This window comes from Carcharodon carcharias, chromosome 15 (assembly GCF_017639515.1).
Source record: "Carcharodon carcharias isolate sCarCar2 chromosome 15, sCarCar2.pri, whole genome shotgun sequence".
Taxonomy (NCBI): Eukaryota; Metazoa; Chordata; class Chondrichthyes; order Lamniformes; family Lamnidae; genus Carcharodon; species Carcharodon carcharias.
Window position 1 is genome coordinate 110,246,356 of NC_054481.1, and position 14,505 is coordinate 110,260,860.

General features: G+C 48.7%; 1 protein-coding gene across 3 annotated transcripts in view; it reads left to right on the forward strand.

Moving 5' to 3' along the window:
• The first annotated feature begins 6,876 nt into the window (after positions 1 to 6,876).
• The window catches only part of LOC121288560 (segment polarity protein dishevelled homolog DVL-1-like), a 118,217-nt gene continuing 110,588 nt past the window's right edge, over positions 6,877 to 14,505 (forward strand). For 2 of the 3 annotated variants that reach the window (XM_041207153.1, XM_041207154.1), the window contains exon 1: positions 6,877 to 7,185. In XM_041207153.1, coding sequence (XP_041063087.1) covers positions 7,016 to 7,185 — 170 coding nt within the window. In that variant the 5' untranslated portion in view covers positions 6,877 to 7,015. The remainder of the gene's footprint in view (positions 7,186 to 14,505) is intronic. The other variant, XM_041207152.1, reaches the window with a different exon arrangement.

Here is a 14,505-nt window from a genome sequence, read left to right on the forward strand (position 1 = left end):
GTGGGCAAGAGAGCAGGGTGGAGTGTTAAAATGGCAAGCGACAGGGAGGTTTGGGTCATTCTTGCGGACAGACCGCAGGTGTTCTGCAAAGCGGTCGCCCAGTTTACGTTTGGTCTCTCCAATGTAGAGGAGACCGCATTGGGAGCAACGAATGCAGTAGACTAAGTTGGGGGAAATGCAAGTGAAATGCTGCTTCACTTGAAAGGAGTGTTTGGGCCCTTGGACGGTGAGGAGAGAGGAAGTGAAGGGGCAGGTGTTGCATCTTTTGCGTGGGCATGGGGTGGTGCCATAGGAGGGGGTTGAGGAGTAGGGGGTGATGGAGGAGTGGACCAGGGTGTCCCGGAGGGAGCGATCCCTATGGAATGCCGATAGGGGGGGTTGAAGGGAAGATGTGTTTGGTGGTGGCATCATGCTGGAGTTGGCGGAAATGGCGGAGGATGATCCTTTGAATGCGGAGGCTGGTGGGGTGATAAATGAGGACAAGGGGGGCCCTATCATGTTTCTGGGAGGGAAGAGAAGGCGTGAGGGCGGAAGCGAGGGAGATGGGCCGGACACGGTTGAGGGCCCTGTCAACGACCATGGGTGGAAAACCTCGGTTAAGGAAGAAGGAGGACATGTCAGAGGAACTGTTTTTGAAGGTAGCATCATTGGAACAGATGCGACGGAGGCGAAGGAACTGAGAGAATGGGATGGAGTCCTTACAGGAAGCGGGGTGTGAGGAGCTGTAGTCAAGGTAGCTGTGGGACTTGGTGGGTTTGTAATGGATATTGGTGGACAGTCTATCATCAGAGATTGAGACAGAGAGGTCAAGGAAGGGAAGGGAAGTGTCAGAGATGGACCACGTGTAAATGATGGAGGGGTGGAGATTGGAAGCAAAATTAATAAATTTTTCCAAGTCCCGACGAGAGCATGAAGCAGCACCGAAGTAATCATCGATGTACCGGAGAAAGAGTTGTGGAAGGGGGCCGGAGTAGGACTGGAACAAGGAATGTTCCACATACCCCATAAAGAGACAGGCATAGCTGGGGCCCATGCGGGTACCCATAGCCACACCTTTTATTTGGAGGAAGTGAGAGGAGTTGAAGGAGAAATTGTTCAGTGTGAGAACAAGTTCAGCCAGACGGAGGAGAGTAGTGGTGGATGGGGATTGTTCGGGCCTCTGTTCGAGGAAGAAGCTAAGGGCCCTCAGACCATCCTTGTGGGGGATGGAGGTGTAGAGGGATTGGACGTCCATGGTGAAGAGGAAGCGGTTGGGGCCAGGGAACTGGAAATTGTTGATGTGACGTAAGGTGTCAGAGGAATCACGGATGTAGGTGGGAAGGGACTGGACAAGGGGAGAGAGAAGGGAGTCAAGATAACGAGAAATGAGTTCTGTGGGGCAGGAGCAAGCTGAGACGATCGGTCTACCGGGGCAGTTCTGTTTGTGGATTTTGGGTAGGAGATAGAAGCGGGTCGTCCGAGGTTGGGCGACTATCAGGTTGGAAGCTGCAGGAGGAAGATCCCCAGAGGAGATGAGGTCAGTGACAGTCCTGGAAACAATGGCTTGATGTTCAGTGGTGGGGTCATGGTCCAGGGAGAGGTAGGAGGAAGTGTCTGTGAGTTGACGCTCAGCCTCCGCGAGGTAGAGGTCAGCGCGCCAGACAACAACAGCACCACCCTTGTCAGAGGGTTTGATGACAATGTCAGGGTTGGACCTGAGAGAATGGAGTGCAGTAAGTTCAGAGAGAGAGAGATTAGAATGGGTGCGAGGAGCAGAGAAATTGAGACGACTAATGTCGCACCGACAGTTCTCAATGAAAAGATCAAGAGAAGGCAAGAATCCAGAGGGAGGGGTCCAGGTGGATTCATACATACAGTTAACATACTTAAGACAACAAATACTTCATTAAGATCTACCAAATGGTATACAACACCTTTCGACAGGCAGCAGTCTGAGTTGGCTGATGGGCAATATCTAGGGCCAATGGTGGCGTGGCAGAGGTGGGAGGACGAACCATGTCTTCCTGAGAGTGGACAGCAGGTTCAAGCTCAAGGAAGCCACTGCCACTCCTCCAAGGCATGCCTCAGCAATCTTAGTAGTCTGTTGGGGGACAGATCGCTGAACTGCAGTGACACCCTCCAAGCCATTTGTTACACAGTAATCCGCAAGCATGACAGCAGCAGTCTGAGCTTGCAAGGCAGCAATCTGACCTTCAGATGTTGGGTGACTGCTCCTTGTGCTGCAACAGAAGCTGTGACATTGGCCATCAGATGTTGCATAATGATTGGGTCCACAAGTGTGTGAATGGACTTGCGCAAAACTCTGTGCCGAGTCAGTGCTGGACTCCTCTATGTTCCTTGATATTGACAGCGGGCTTTCCAACAGCTTTCTAATGCACCAAGCATTTTGGTGTGCATACCCATTAGTGTCCTTCTGCAGGCTGCCCCATTGAATTCCACACCTGAGTCCTCTGTGGCAGAATCTCTGTGAATCTCACCCTCTGGCAAGCTAGCACCTGCCCTATCCTTGCCCCCTGTCCTGGCTGCAAACCATTCACGCCCGGTATCCCATCACATGCAGATCTCAACTCTAATGTATCCTCCAAGATACATGCAGTGTCAGTACCTGAGCTGATGACCGTGAATGTGAAATCAATTGATGATGCTGTGTTTTCATTCACACTCTCTTCTTGGTGTTCCTCCACTACATGGCCAGGTTGCACCTCTTGATCTCTTGGGTATCTAAAAGGAAAAAGGAACAAGGGTAAGACATAGAGTGGACAGGATACAATTGTTTCCCTTGATGGAGAATTCTCGAACCAGGGGACATAGAGGTCAGGGGACACCTGGGTGTCCTCGGGTTGGCAAGAAGGGCTGAATGGCCTCCTTCTGTGCTGTAACTTTTCTATGGTTCTATGGTTCTAAGGTTGTGGTGCTGGGGGTGTGGGGATGTTGGGGGAAGAAAGAGATGCATGCTTACACTATCTGCAGCTTATAAGTCATTGCAGGATGAATGGAAGTTAAGCGAGAAGGATTAAGTATAAGGATACCGTCTTTGATGGATTCAGTGCTGCATCCTCAGGCTTGAGTCCTGGAATTGACCTTCATGGCCATCTGCTCCCATTACCTTTTGATCACGTATCTGGAAGGCCTCTTTCCCCACTTTAGATAGAGGACATCTGTCCTTCTTTCGACCTCTTCCAGTGCAGCGCCTGAAAACTTTGGAGCTTACTCTCTCCTGTGTTGTGTCATGTTGACCCATCAATGATCTGGAACCACATCTTCAGGAGACCAAATGACCTGTTTGATTGCCCTGGTGGAGACATTGTAGTGGTTATATCATTCATGTGCCTCTGTTTTGGGATTCCGCACTGGTGTCATGAGCCATGCCATTAGTGGATATCCCTTGTCACCCAGGAGCCACTCAAGAAGGCTATGTAGTGGAGTGAGATTGCCTCCGGATGTTATACAGGCACAAGCCACCTTAAATTATTGCACCCGCACCTTTCATATCGCCTGTCTCAGAACAACAATCCCTCACTGCCAGGTTTCTTGCTATGGAAGGAATCATCCTAGTTGTTTTTCCCCTTTATAATCCTGGCTGGATATCAATTTCTGTAGACAATGGCTGTGCAGCTACCTCAAATGAGTGGTCCAATAGCTGACCTAGTGTGGGCCTTGTGTCATTTGTAAAATCTTACTGCAATGGGAAAATAGGGGTTAATAACTCTCTTAATCACGTTAATAGGCTAGCTGTTGATTCTGGGTGGGTAACTTGGCCATTGGGAGCACGCCTCCGGCAAAACCCACGGTGGTGGGAACACGTCAGGGAACTAACATGACACACCACAATTCAATTCAAATTTCCACACACCATCCCATCCTGCCTCCAAGGGGCTGGGAAGATTCTGGCCAGGAGGAATGGCTGCATCCAGGAGGACTGGGCAGGAAGAGTGAAAGCAATCAGGGAACGAAATCTTCCCAGGCTAGAGCCAGGCTTGAAGACGAGACTGGGAGGACATTCACAGAAGTTGGTATCAGGTCAGCAGGTTGATGTGTTCCTGCTTTCCAGGAGTGAGTCATCATTGACTATCCGGCACTACTGAGCCAATCTGGATAATTAACTGCCCATTATGGATTGATTGGGGACTCCATCAGGATCTTCCTGATGGTAGGTAGGCCCACCGCTGATGGATAAGCCTGGAAGGTGCCTGGAGGTAGCTGGCCTGGGAGGGCAGTGAGCCCTTCCTGCTCTAACCCCCATCACCAGAACCACAGCCCTCAGTGGGCCATAGCTGCAATTGCTGGGCATCCTATGGTGGCCCAAAAATTGGGCTGGCAATCTCAGGAACCTGTCCGCGGTCCTTACTTGGATGACAGATCGAGATGCAGCTACTTAATTGGCCATCTCCAGGAAGATCTTCCAGGTAGCTATCTTGACAGCCAGTGTGGGGTTGGAACCCAGAAATGGTCCCGAAACTTGATTATCTTGGTAAAGCACACAAGATTCCACCCAGGAGATGCAGGTGTGGGCAGGAGTCCTGGATGCGATAGGTGGACTGGATGCAGGAAGGAGGAGCAGCTGAGGGATGAAAAATCTTATGCCCTTTAAAAATAATTGCAGGCTGGGACCATTTCTGAGTCCTCACCCTGCACTTGCTGTCATGGCCTCCACCTGGGAGATCTTCCTGGAGGCAGCCAATGAAGAGGCCACCTCCAGTTCTGCCTCTATCTGGGGCACTCTCTGAAGAGGTTCATGATTTTTGAAACTTACCTGTACTACAGCTACCTGATCACACCTGTGGTGGGGAAACCCTTCCATTGGATGGCCAGTGGTTGCAGCTATGGCCTGCTGATTTATGCTGATCTGGGTGGAAGTAAGACTAGAAGGCTTTCAGGCCGCACTCCTGGCCAACCGCCAGCAAGCCGCCTCCAGGCACCTGTTGGTTTGGGCCTCTGTGGGGGGCTCATCTGCCATTGGGAAGATCCTTGTGGCATCTCCTACTAACTCACAAATGGGCACATAATTATTCAAATTCTTTACATACCACTACTGGGCAGGTAGCTGGTGATGACTCATCTCCGACAAGATGGCCCAGAGGTGGCAACGTGTTGGGACTGCTGACCTGACACCCTTATTCTTAAATTTTCTCCTGGTCTGCCTTCAAGCCTATCTCTGTGAGACCGGGAAGATTTCAAACAGGAAGGGTGTGCAGGACTTGTGAATGCGGGAGGTTGGAGTGAGCATGTGGACATGGGCAGGAGGAGTGGTTGTGCGATGCAGACATGAGCAGGGGATGTGGTCGCATATGGCTAGAGTGGGCAGGGGTCCTGGGCAGATGGTGGGTAGAGGTTGTGAGCACAGGTGGGTGCAGTGGGCAGTGTGCTCGATGTGGATGGATGAATGAGTGGGCAGGGGACGCAGGCGGTGTGGACAGTAGGCACGGCTGAGTGGAGTGGACAGGGGGTGTGCACATGAACGGGTACAGTGAGTAGGGTGTGCAGATGTGGATGGGTGCAGTGGACAGGTGTGTGGACAGACAGAGGAGGAGGGCTGTGGATGGTGCATGGTGCAGATAGTGGGCGGTGAGGATGGGGGGAGCAGTGCGGACAGGGGCGGTGAGGATTGGGGGGGCGGTGCGGATAGGGGCAGTGTGGACTGGGGGGGGTGGTGCGGACAGGGGCGATGTGGACTGGGGCAGTGCAGGCAGGGGCAGTGCAGACAGTGGGCGGTGAGGATGGGGGTGGCGATGTGGATGGGGGTGTGGAAAGTAGGCAGTGCAGACAGGGGCAGTGCGGATAGTGGATGGTGTGCACGGCGTGCTGGTACGGACGGGGGGGGGCATTGCGGACTTGGGGAGTGGTGTGGATAGTGGGCAGTGTGGACGGGGTTGCGATGCGTTCAGTGGGCGGTGCGGAGAGTGGGCGGTCTAGACAGTGGGTGGTGCAGGCATTGGGCAGTGTGGACGGGTGGGGTTGCGGAGTGTAGGCAGTGAGGACAGTGGGTGATGTGGACGGGACGGGGAGGGCGGTGCGGACAGGTGGGTGGTGCAGACAGTGGGCGGTGAGGACATTGGGCAATGCGGACAGTAGGTGTTGGGGTGGGCGGGGCGGTGTGGACAGAAGGGCAGCACGGATGGAATGGTGGTGCAGACAGGGAGGTGGTTTGGACAGTGGCAGTGTGCAAGGGGGTTGGCGAGGACATTGGGTGGTGTGGATGAGGGTGGTACAGACAGTGAGCAGTGTGGACAGGGGGTGGTGCGGACAGCGGGCGGTGTGTACAGTGGGCGGTGTGGACAGGTGGACGATGCAGACAGTAGGTGGTGAGGATGGTGGGGGCAGTGTGGACAGGAGGGCGGTGCAGATGGTGGGACAGATGGACATTGGACGTGCGGACGGAGACGGGTGGTCCATACAGCGGGCAGTGTGGACGGGGAGGGGGACGGTGCAGACAGGTGGGCGGAGTGAACATTGTGTAGTTCAGTTGCGGGGGGGAGGTGTGGAAGGTATGGTGGTGCGGACAGGAGGGGGACAGGCGGTAGGGATGTGCAGGGTGGTGCAGAGAGAGGGCGGTGTGGGTAGTGGTCGGGGGGGAATGTGGTGCCAACAGTGGGCGGGGCGGTCAGGGGAAGTGCGGAAATGTCGGTGTGGTGCGTGTAGTGGTCGGGCTGGGCAGTGGGCGGGGCAGTCGGGGGGGGGATGCGGTGTGGACAGTGGGCGGGGCACGCGGTGCGGCGGACAGTGGGCGGGGCGCGCGGTGCGGTGCGGCGGACAGTGGGCGGGGCGCGCGGTGCGGTGCGGCGGACAGTGGGCGGGGCGCGCGGTGCGGTGCGGCGGACAGTGGGCGGGGCGCGCGGTGCGGTGCGGACAGTGGGCGGGGCGCTCGGGGAGGTGGGGGGGCCGCGGAGAGCAGGGCCTGTCCGCTAGGCCGCGCTGTCGAGTTTGACATTTCCCGGTTTTCCCACATCCATGAGCCGGTGAGACGGAGACGGAAGGCGGGCGGCAGCGGGTTTGCCGCTGGGTTTTTGACCCCTCGATGGCGGAGACGAAGATAATTTACCACATGGATGAGGAGGAGACGCCGTATTTGGTGAAAGTGGCGGTGCCGCCGGACCGGGTCACTCTCGGTCACTTCAAGCAGGTTCTTAACAACAGGCCGAGCAGCAGCTTCAAATTCTTCTTCAAGTCCATGGACCTTGACTTCGGGTGAGTTCCAGCCCCCACCCCTCGGGGCAAGGTCGACCTCCGGCCGCTGCTCTCGGGGAGTCCGGCCGGGGCCGCTAGTGGAGGGGGATTCGGAGGGGCCCCGCTTTCCTGCACCGGGGCTGGGGGGCGGGGAGGTGGGTGTGCTTCTGAGGGATCATTGGGTGAAATGGGGGAGATTTGTACCAAGCCAGTGTGAATGCGGAAGGTCTTGTGCCCGCTGTCGGGTGTTTGATATTTGCCCCGCATATGTTTCGGGTGTAAACTGCAGCATGTTTCCCCGGTGACCCGGCCAACATACATTCACCTTTCAACCAACACCACCAGGAACACGTTAAAGCCTCATTCATTCATTGTTGGGTCTGAGATCTTGTGAGTCAAATGGCGGCTGCATTTGTTTACATAACATTGATTGCACTTGGACCATAGAACCATGAAGGTTTACAGCACAGAGGAGGCCATTTGGCCCATTGCTTCAGGGACTGATATTAACCAACGCAATCCAAAATTTGCCCAAAATTTCTCGTTAGTTCTGGTGAAGAGTCATATGGACTCGAAACGTTAACTCTGGCTTCCTCCTCGCAGCTGCTGTCAGACCTGCTGAGTTTTTCCAGCAATTTTTGTTTTTGTTCCAAAATTTACACAGCCATGGAGAGAGGACAGAAGTGTTATATCTTCCGATTCCAATATTTATCCGATTTGCCCTTAATGCAATGGCCTGTCCCTCAACCACTCCCTATGGCAAATCATTTCACACTCCTAACTGTGCAAAGGAATTTTCCCTGACCTGCCTCCTCATTCCGTGATCATTTTAAATTAATGGTCCCTCATCACTGAATCCCCAATCATAGGGAATATGTTCCCTATTCACAACATCAAAAGCCTTAAGGAATTTTAAAAACACGATTAAACCACCTCGTGGCCTTCTCTATTCAAGTGGAAACAAACAGTCTTAGTATCACTAGTGTCTCCTCATAACCATAGTTTCTCAATTCTGGCATCATCCCGTTTAAATACTTACATTTATATAACACCTTTTATGACCTTGAGGCCTCCCAAAAAAACTTTAGAGCCAATTAAGTACTTTTGAAGTGTGGTCACTGTAGTAAAGTAGGAAATGTGACAGCTATTTGCACAAAGCAAGATCTCTCAAATAGCAGTAAGATGATGATCCGACTATTCATATTAGTGAAACAAAGGAAATGCCAGATCTGCTGAGCCTTTCCAGCCTTTTCTGTTTTTATTTCAGATTTCCAGCATCTGCAGTATTTTGCTTTTGAGTCAGTTTTTATTGATGTTGGTTGACAGAAAAATATTGACCTGTGGCACCTTATCAAAGGCCTTCTGGAGGTCCAGATATACTACATCTACAGGATCCCCATTATCCACTTTGCTTGTCACACCTTCAAAAAACTCTAGCAAATTAGTCAAACATGATTTACTCTTCATAAAACCATGCTGACTCTGATGGATTGCGTTTTGTCTTTCCAAATGCCCCATTACTACTACTTTATTGATGGATTCCAACAATTTCCCAATGACAGACGTTAAACTAACTGTTCTATAGTTTCCTACTTTCTGCCTCCCCCCCTTTTTGAATAAGGGTGTTATATTAGCATTTTTCCAATCCACTGGAACCTTTCCAGAATCTAGAGAATTTTGGAATATTATAACCAATGCATTCATTATTTCCGCTGCCACTTCCATTAGGATCCTAGGATGTAGGCCATCAGGTCCTGTGGACTTGTCACCCTTTAATCCCAATAGTTTGCTCAGTATTTTTCCTCTGGTGATTGTTTTAAGTTCCTCCTTCTCTATACCCTCTGCACTACCTGTTACTATTAGGGTGGTACTAGCGTCCTCCAAAATATTGATTAAGTGCCTCTGCCATTTCTGCGTTCCCCACTATTAACTCTCCAGCCTCATCCTCCAAGGGACCAACATTCACTTTAGCTACCCTCTTTCCTTTCATATACTTGTAGAAGCTCTTGCTATTAGTTTTTACATTTTGTGCTTGTTTTCTTTCATATTTTACCTTTGCTCGTTTTATTATTTTTTAGTAACCCTTTGTTGATCTTTAAAAGTTTCCCAATCTTCCAGCTTGCCACTGACCTTTGCAATTTGATATGCATTAATTTTTGCCTTTGTTATCTTGAACTTCCTTGCTTAGCCGTGGATGCTTTTCCCCCCTCTTACCATCTTTCTTCCTCTTTGGAATATATTTTACATGGGAGGAATTGAATATCCCCTTAAATATCTGCCACTGTTCATCAACTGGGCCTACCTTGTAGTCTTCCTGCCCAGTCCACTAGGGCCAAATCTGCCCTCATACCTATCTTTGTTTAACTCCAGAACACTTGTGTGGGACTCAAGTTTCTTGCTGTCCTCCAGCTACACCTGGAGTATTGTGTGCAGTTTTGGTCTCCTTATCTGAGGAAGGATGTACTTGCTACAGAGGGAGTGCAGCGAAGGTTTACCCGACTGGTTCTTGGGATGGTGGGACTGACATATGAGGAGAGATTGAGTCGATTAGGACTATATTCGCTGGAGTTCAGAAGAATGAGGGGGGATCTCATAGAAACCTATAAAATTCAAACAGGACTAGACAGGGTAGATGCAGGAAGGATGTTCCCGATGGTGGGGGAGTCCAGAACCAGGTGTCACTGTCTGAGGATATGGGGTAGACCAGTTAGGACTGAAATGAGGAGAAATTTCTTCACCCAGAGGATGGTGAGCCTGTGGAATTCGTTACCACAGAAAGTAGTTGAGACGAAAACATTGTATGCTTTCAGGAAGGAGTTAGATATAGTTCTTGGGACGAAAGGGATCAAAGGGTATGGGGAGAAAGCGGGAGCAGGCTATTGAGTTGGACGATCAGCCATGATCATAATGAATGGCGGAGTAGGCTCGAAGGGCCGAATGAGCTACTTCTGCTTTTAGTTTCTATGTTTCTGTGGACACCAGGGAGAACTCCCTTCTCCTCTTGAAAATAGTGCCATAGGATATTTTACAATTACCTGAGAGGGTAGACAGCACCTTGGTTTAATGTCTCATCTAAAAGACGGCATCTCTGACAGTACAGCACTCCCTCAGTACTGCATTGGAAGTGTCAACCTGGATTATGGGGCTCAAGTCTGTATAGTAGGACTTGAACTCGTGACCTTCTCACTCAGGGGTGAGAGTGCTAGCCACTGAGCCACAACTTAATTTGGATGCTACCTAAGGCCCTAGAACTTGGGCCTAATCATTGTTTTGTACAAATGTATCACTTTTTTTCCGCTTGTACTTTATGTTCCAGTTTTAAAACACATTTAAAATGCCTGCATCCAGACTTCCCAAAATTCTGTATTTGAATTTCTGGTGTCTGTTTTACCAACTGAGAAACAGCTGACAGAGAAAATAGAAATAATGAAATATTGCCCAGGCTGTCAAGGAGTAGGGTCTCAAATCACCCGACCTCACTTCTTTTTCCAATCCAGCAATGCTTTATAAATGTTATTGCTGATCTTAGGACCCAGTGTGGAATCAGATCAGGTGAAGACACACTTTTTAGGGCAGGAGCAATGGGTCTAATTTGCTAATGATGGAAAATGCTCTTCCAGTCATAATTAAATGCAATATATTTACTGCTCTAAAATAATAGACAAGGAAAGTACCGACTACAGTCAGTGTAAAAATACTCAAATTTGAGATTGGGTTGTTTAAATAACAGTCCACCAAATTATTGCAAATCATAAGTTACTCCCAGTAGAAGTCACTTGGCCCATCATGTCTGTGCTAATGTTTGATTTTCAACAATCCACACTAATCCCATTTTATGGAATGATATAAGGAGGCCAGTCGACCCATCAAGTCTGTGTTGGTTGTTTCGAAGAGCCACTCCCCTGCTCTTTTGTCACATCCTTGTAATTTTTTCTCCTTCAGGTATTTACCTACTTTTTTTGTCATAACTTTTTTCAATTCTTTTTTCAAATACTTATGCAATTCCCTCTTAAATGATATTCACAGATCTTCTGTAACAGCCACTTGGCACCCTGCCCTTTGTCATTCTGTTTACACCTAGCAGAGGTATTTAACCTGCATGTTATTCATCTCATTTAAATAGCTTATGCTGCCACTCTGCTGTGTGATCAACTATTTTATTTCATTTTATTGATCTGGACCAGGCCCCATTGGATTAGTTGATTTTCGGTCCAATACCTTTAGTTGAGACTTCTCTCTTCTAACTGTTTTCATTGTGAACCTGGTTGTATTTTGATCACTATTTCCCAAACCTATAGGTCACTTACTGGTCCTGCTTCATTATCCAGAGACTGCATTATGGCCGCAAATGTTGCCATATCCCAATCTACCTCAGAATTGTTAACTCCTCATCTTACTACACTCCTGCCTACCAGTTATGTCCTGAATCTCTTTTCTATTGTTGGCTGGTCTACAATGTTCTCTCAATACAATAACTGAACCAGCCAAATAGACTCTCTGTGCATACCACCATAAACAAACCTTTCTACAGCTGTAATTAGTTGGTATGGCAGAACTCTTTTCCTTCTGCATTTCTCTTAGAGACCTCATAGCCAGGAATATTTAATTGCCAGTCTTGCCTTGACTGAAGTCAAGTTTTCTTCCAAGGCTGTCACATCAAGACCCTTCATTTTAATTAGTGCCTCTGTTCACCAATGTTGCAACCCTAATATACTCATACTTCTCATACTTTTCCTTATACTGATGGCCAATTTCCTTTTTGATTATTGTTTCTCTTAATCTCACTCCTATCCTACGACAGTTTATCTTGCCGTCCTCTTTTTTTAGGTTTGCCCTTCTACTATACTTATTCCTTATGCCGTGTCAATCATGGTAGCACTCTCACCCTAGAGTCAGAGGCTGAGGATTCAAGTCCTCCTTCAGACACTTGAGCACATAGTACAGTACTTAGGGAGCATTGTACTGTTGGGGTGACCATATTTCGGATGAGATGTTAAACCAAATCCCCATCTGCCCTGCCAAGGGACTTACAGCCTCCCATAACACTATTCTGATTAGGAACAGGGTCATTATACCTGGCGTTCTGGGCCAATTTTTATCTCTTGACCAATGTCACTGAAACAGTTTTTCTGGTTTGAAAGGTGCTATAAGAATGAAGTATTTGTTTCTTATACAGTAGAGGGACAGGAACCTCAGTTGAATCCAAGCCCAGTTGATGTCCTAATTTGGATCTTTAGCGGATCAGGAATGCTGATGTTTGCTGTTGGTTTGATTTGAGTGGTGGGGGTGGGATTGCTGAGCCCAGACTGACAATAAATTTGGGATTTTCTCATCTGCAGGGCTCAGTTACATTCTATTTTTATCCCCCTGAGCCCTGGGGCAAAACCAGATTCAGTGCTGTTAATGAAAGGAGCACACTTGCAATAGGGCTGGGAATAGAGCCAGATTGTGCGAGGGTCATTTTACATCATCCATCACTCTTTCCTGGGTCTTAAATCTTTCCGTACCTAAGTCATGGTCACTTTACATTGGTGGACAAGGCACCCAGTAGGTGTTGAAGAAACTCACACGTCCTTGGGTGTCAGTGAGAATTGGGGGCAAAGGTCAGCAACATGACATGACAATTTTTAAGACGTGCAAACAAAGCCCACCTAACCTTTACACAGCTCACCGCATGAGTTAATTTTCAATCATTTCTCGAAGGTATCTGTTTTGCCCAATTTCCTCATTGATTTTTAATGTTTATACCATTTATTAATAATGCCTTAATTGGTCCTTTTGAAGATTGCTTCTGAATTTGGAAATCTTTGGTTTAAAGGAGAGAACAAAAGATGTAGCATTTTGGGGAGAACCTGAGCTGCCATGGCGGAATGATTAAGATCAGGGATGTGCATGAGGTCAGAATTGGAAGAACACAGGAATATTGGCGGATTGTAGGGCTGGACAAGGCTACAAAGATAAGGGGCAAGGCCATAGAGGGAATTGAACACAGGTTGAGCATTTAAAATTTGAGGTGTTGCTGGACCAAGCCATTGTCGGTTACCCAGCACAGAGGTGGTGGGCAAATAGGACTTGGTTCAAATTATATTCAGTCAAACCTTTGCACAAACCTACAGCAATTATATTAAAAGTGGCATAATCCCCTGATACAAATGAGACTGTTCTGCCTTTTGTACCTCCCATGATTAAGATCAGTCTCACGGTTTCTGACTTGTGCAGTCTTTGCACAGTATAGGGCTGGCACCAGTGCTTGTGATTCATAATTTATAAATGGAGTTTGCAGTGGCAGTGAGGGATGCAGAAGTTGTAAGAAATATAAAATTACATTCTTAGTTTGAAAGTAAGGAGAGTAAGTTGCTGCCACAAATAGTGCCTGTGCCCACTGGGGCTGCATTGGGGACCTTTGATTTGGTGTCTACTATCGGGTGTCTTTGTCTCCATTCGGCAGTGTCACTCCAACATTCCTTGCAATGCTCATTGGTTGCTAAAGTTGCCATTCTTTGTATGTGCGCCTTGGCGGTGAGTTTCACCAGACTGGTTACTGGAGGGATCACGCCTGTGGCTAACACACCATGTGTTCTCCTGTTGTCTGTGCATTATCTTGAGTAATGCTGTGCTCTGTACGTTGTTATCCAGTAGGTACCACCCTGCGTGAGGCCTTCCTATATGTCACCTTGTGAATAACAATCTGGCCTATGTGTTGTTACTCTTTTGGTAACCATACCCTTCGTGGAGATATGTGTTATCCTCTATGAAACTGTTGCCTCTGCATACCTTGTAAATGAAAATCTGGCATTGTTATACAGCTGGTAACACTGTGTGTTTGGCCTGTGATGTAACGCCAACCATAGAGGAATCTCACTCCTCTCCAATGTCGGCAAAATCTTTGCCAGAATCCTTCTGAACTGCTTAGTGCAACACCTTGACCAGGATCTGATGCCAGAAAGTCAGTGTGGTTTCAGAAAAGATTGAGGAACCATTGATGAACCAAGTTAGACCGGCCCAGGGGAAGTACCAAGAATGTGGACCTCTGCAACACGTTAATTGACCTGACCAAGGCCGTCAACAGCGAAGGCCTTTAAAAGGTAGTGAGAAATTCAGCTGCCCTGAGAAATTTATTGCAATGATTCAACAGTTTCATGAAGACATAGGTGCCCTGGATAATGGTGAGTCTTTTGGCCCATTCCCAGTCACTAATTGAGTTGAACAGGTCTGTATGATAGCACCAGCCCTCTTCATGTTTTTCTCTGCCATGCTACCCGATGCCTTCCATGATGATGCTGTCTTCAAAATCAGTGCAAGGATGGAAAGGTGTTCAATCTGAGATCACTCAAGGCAAAG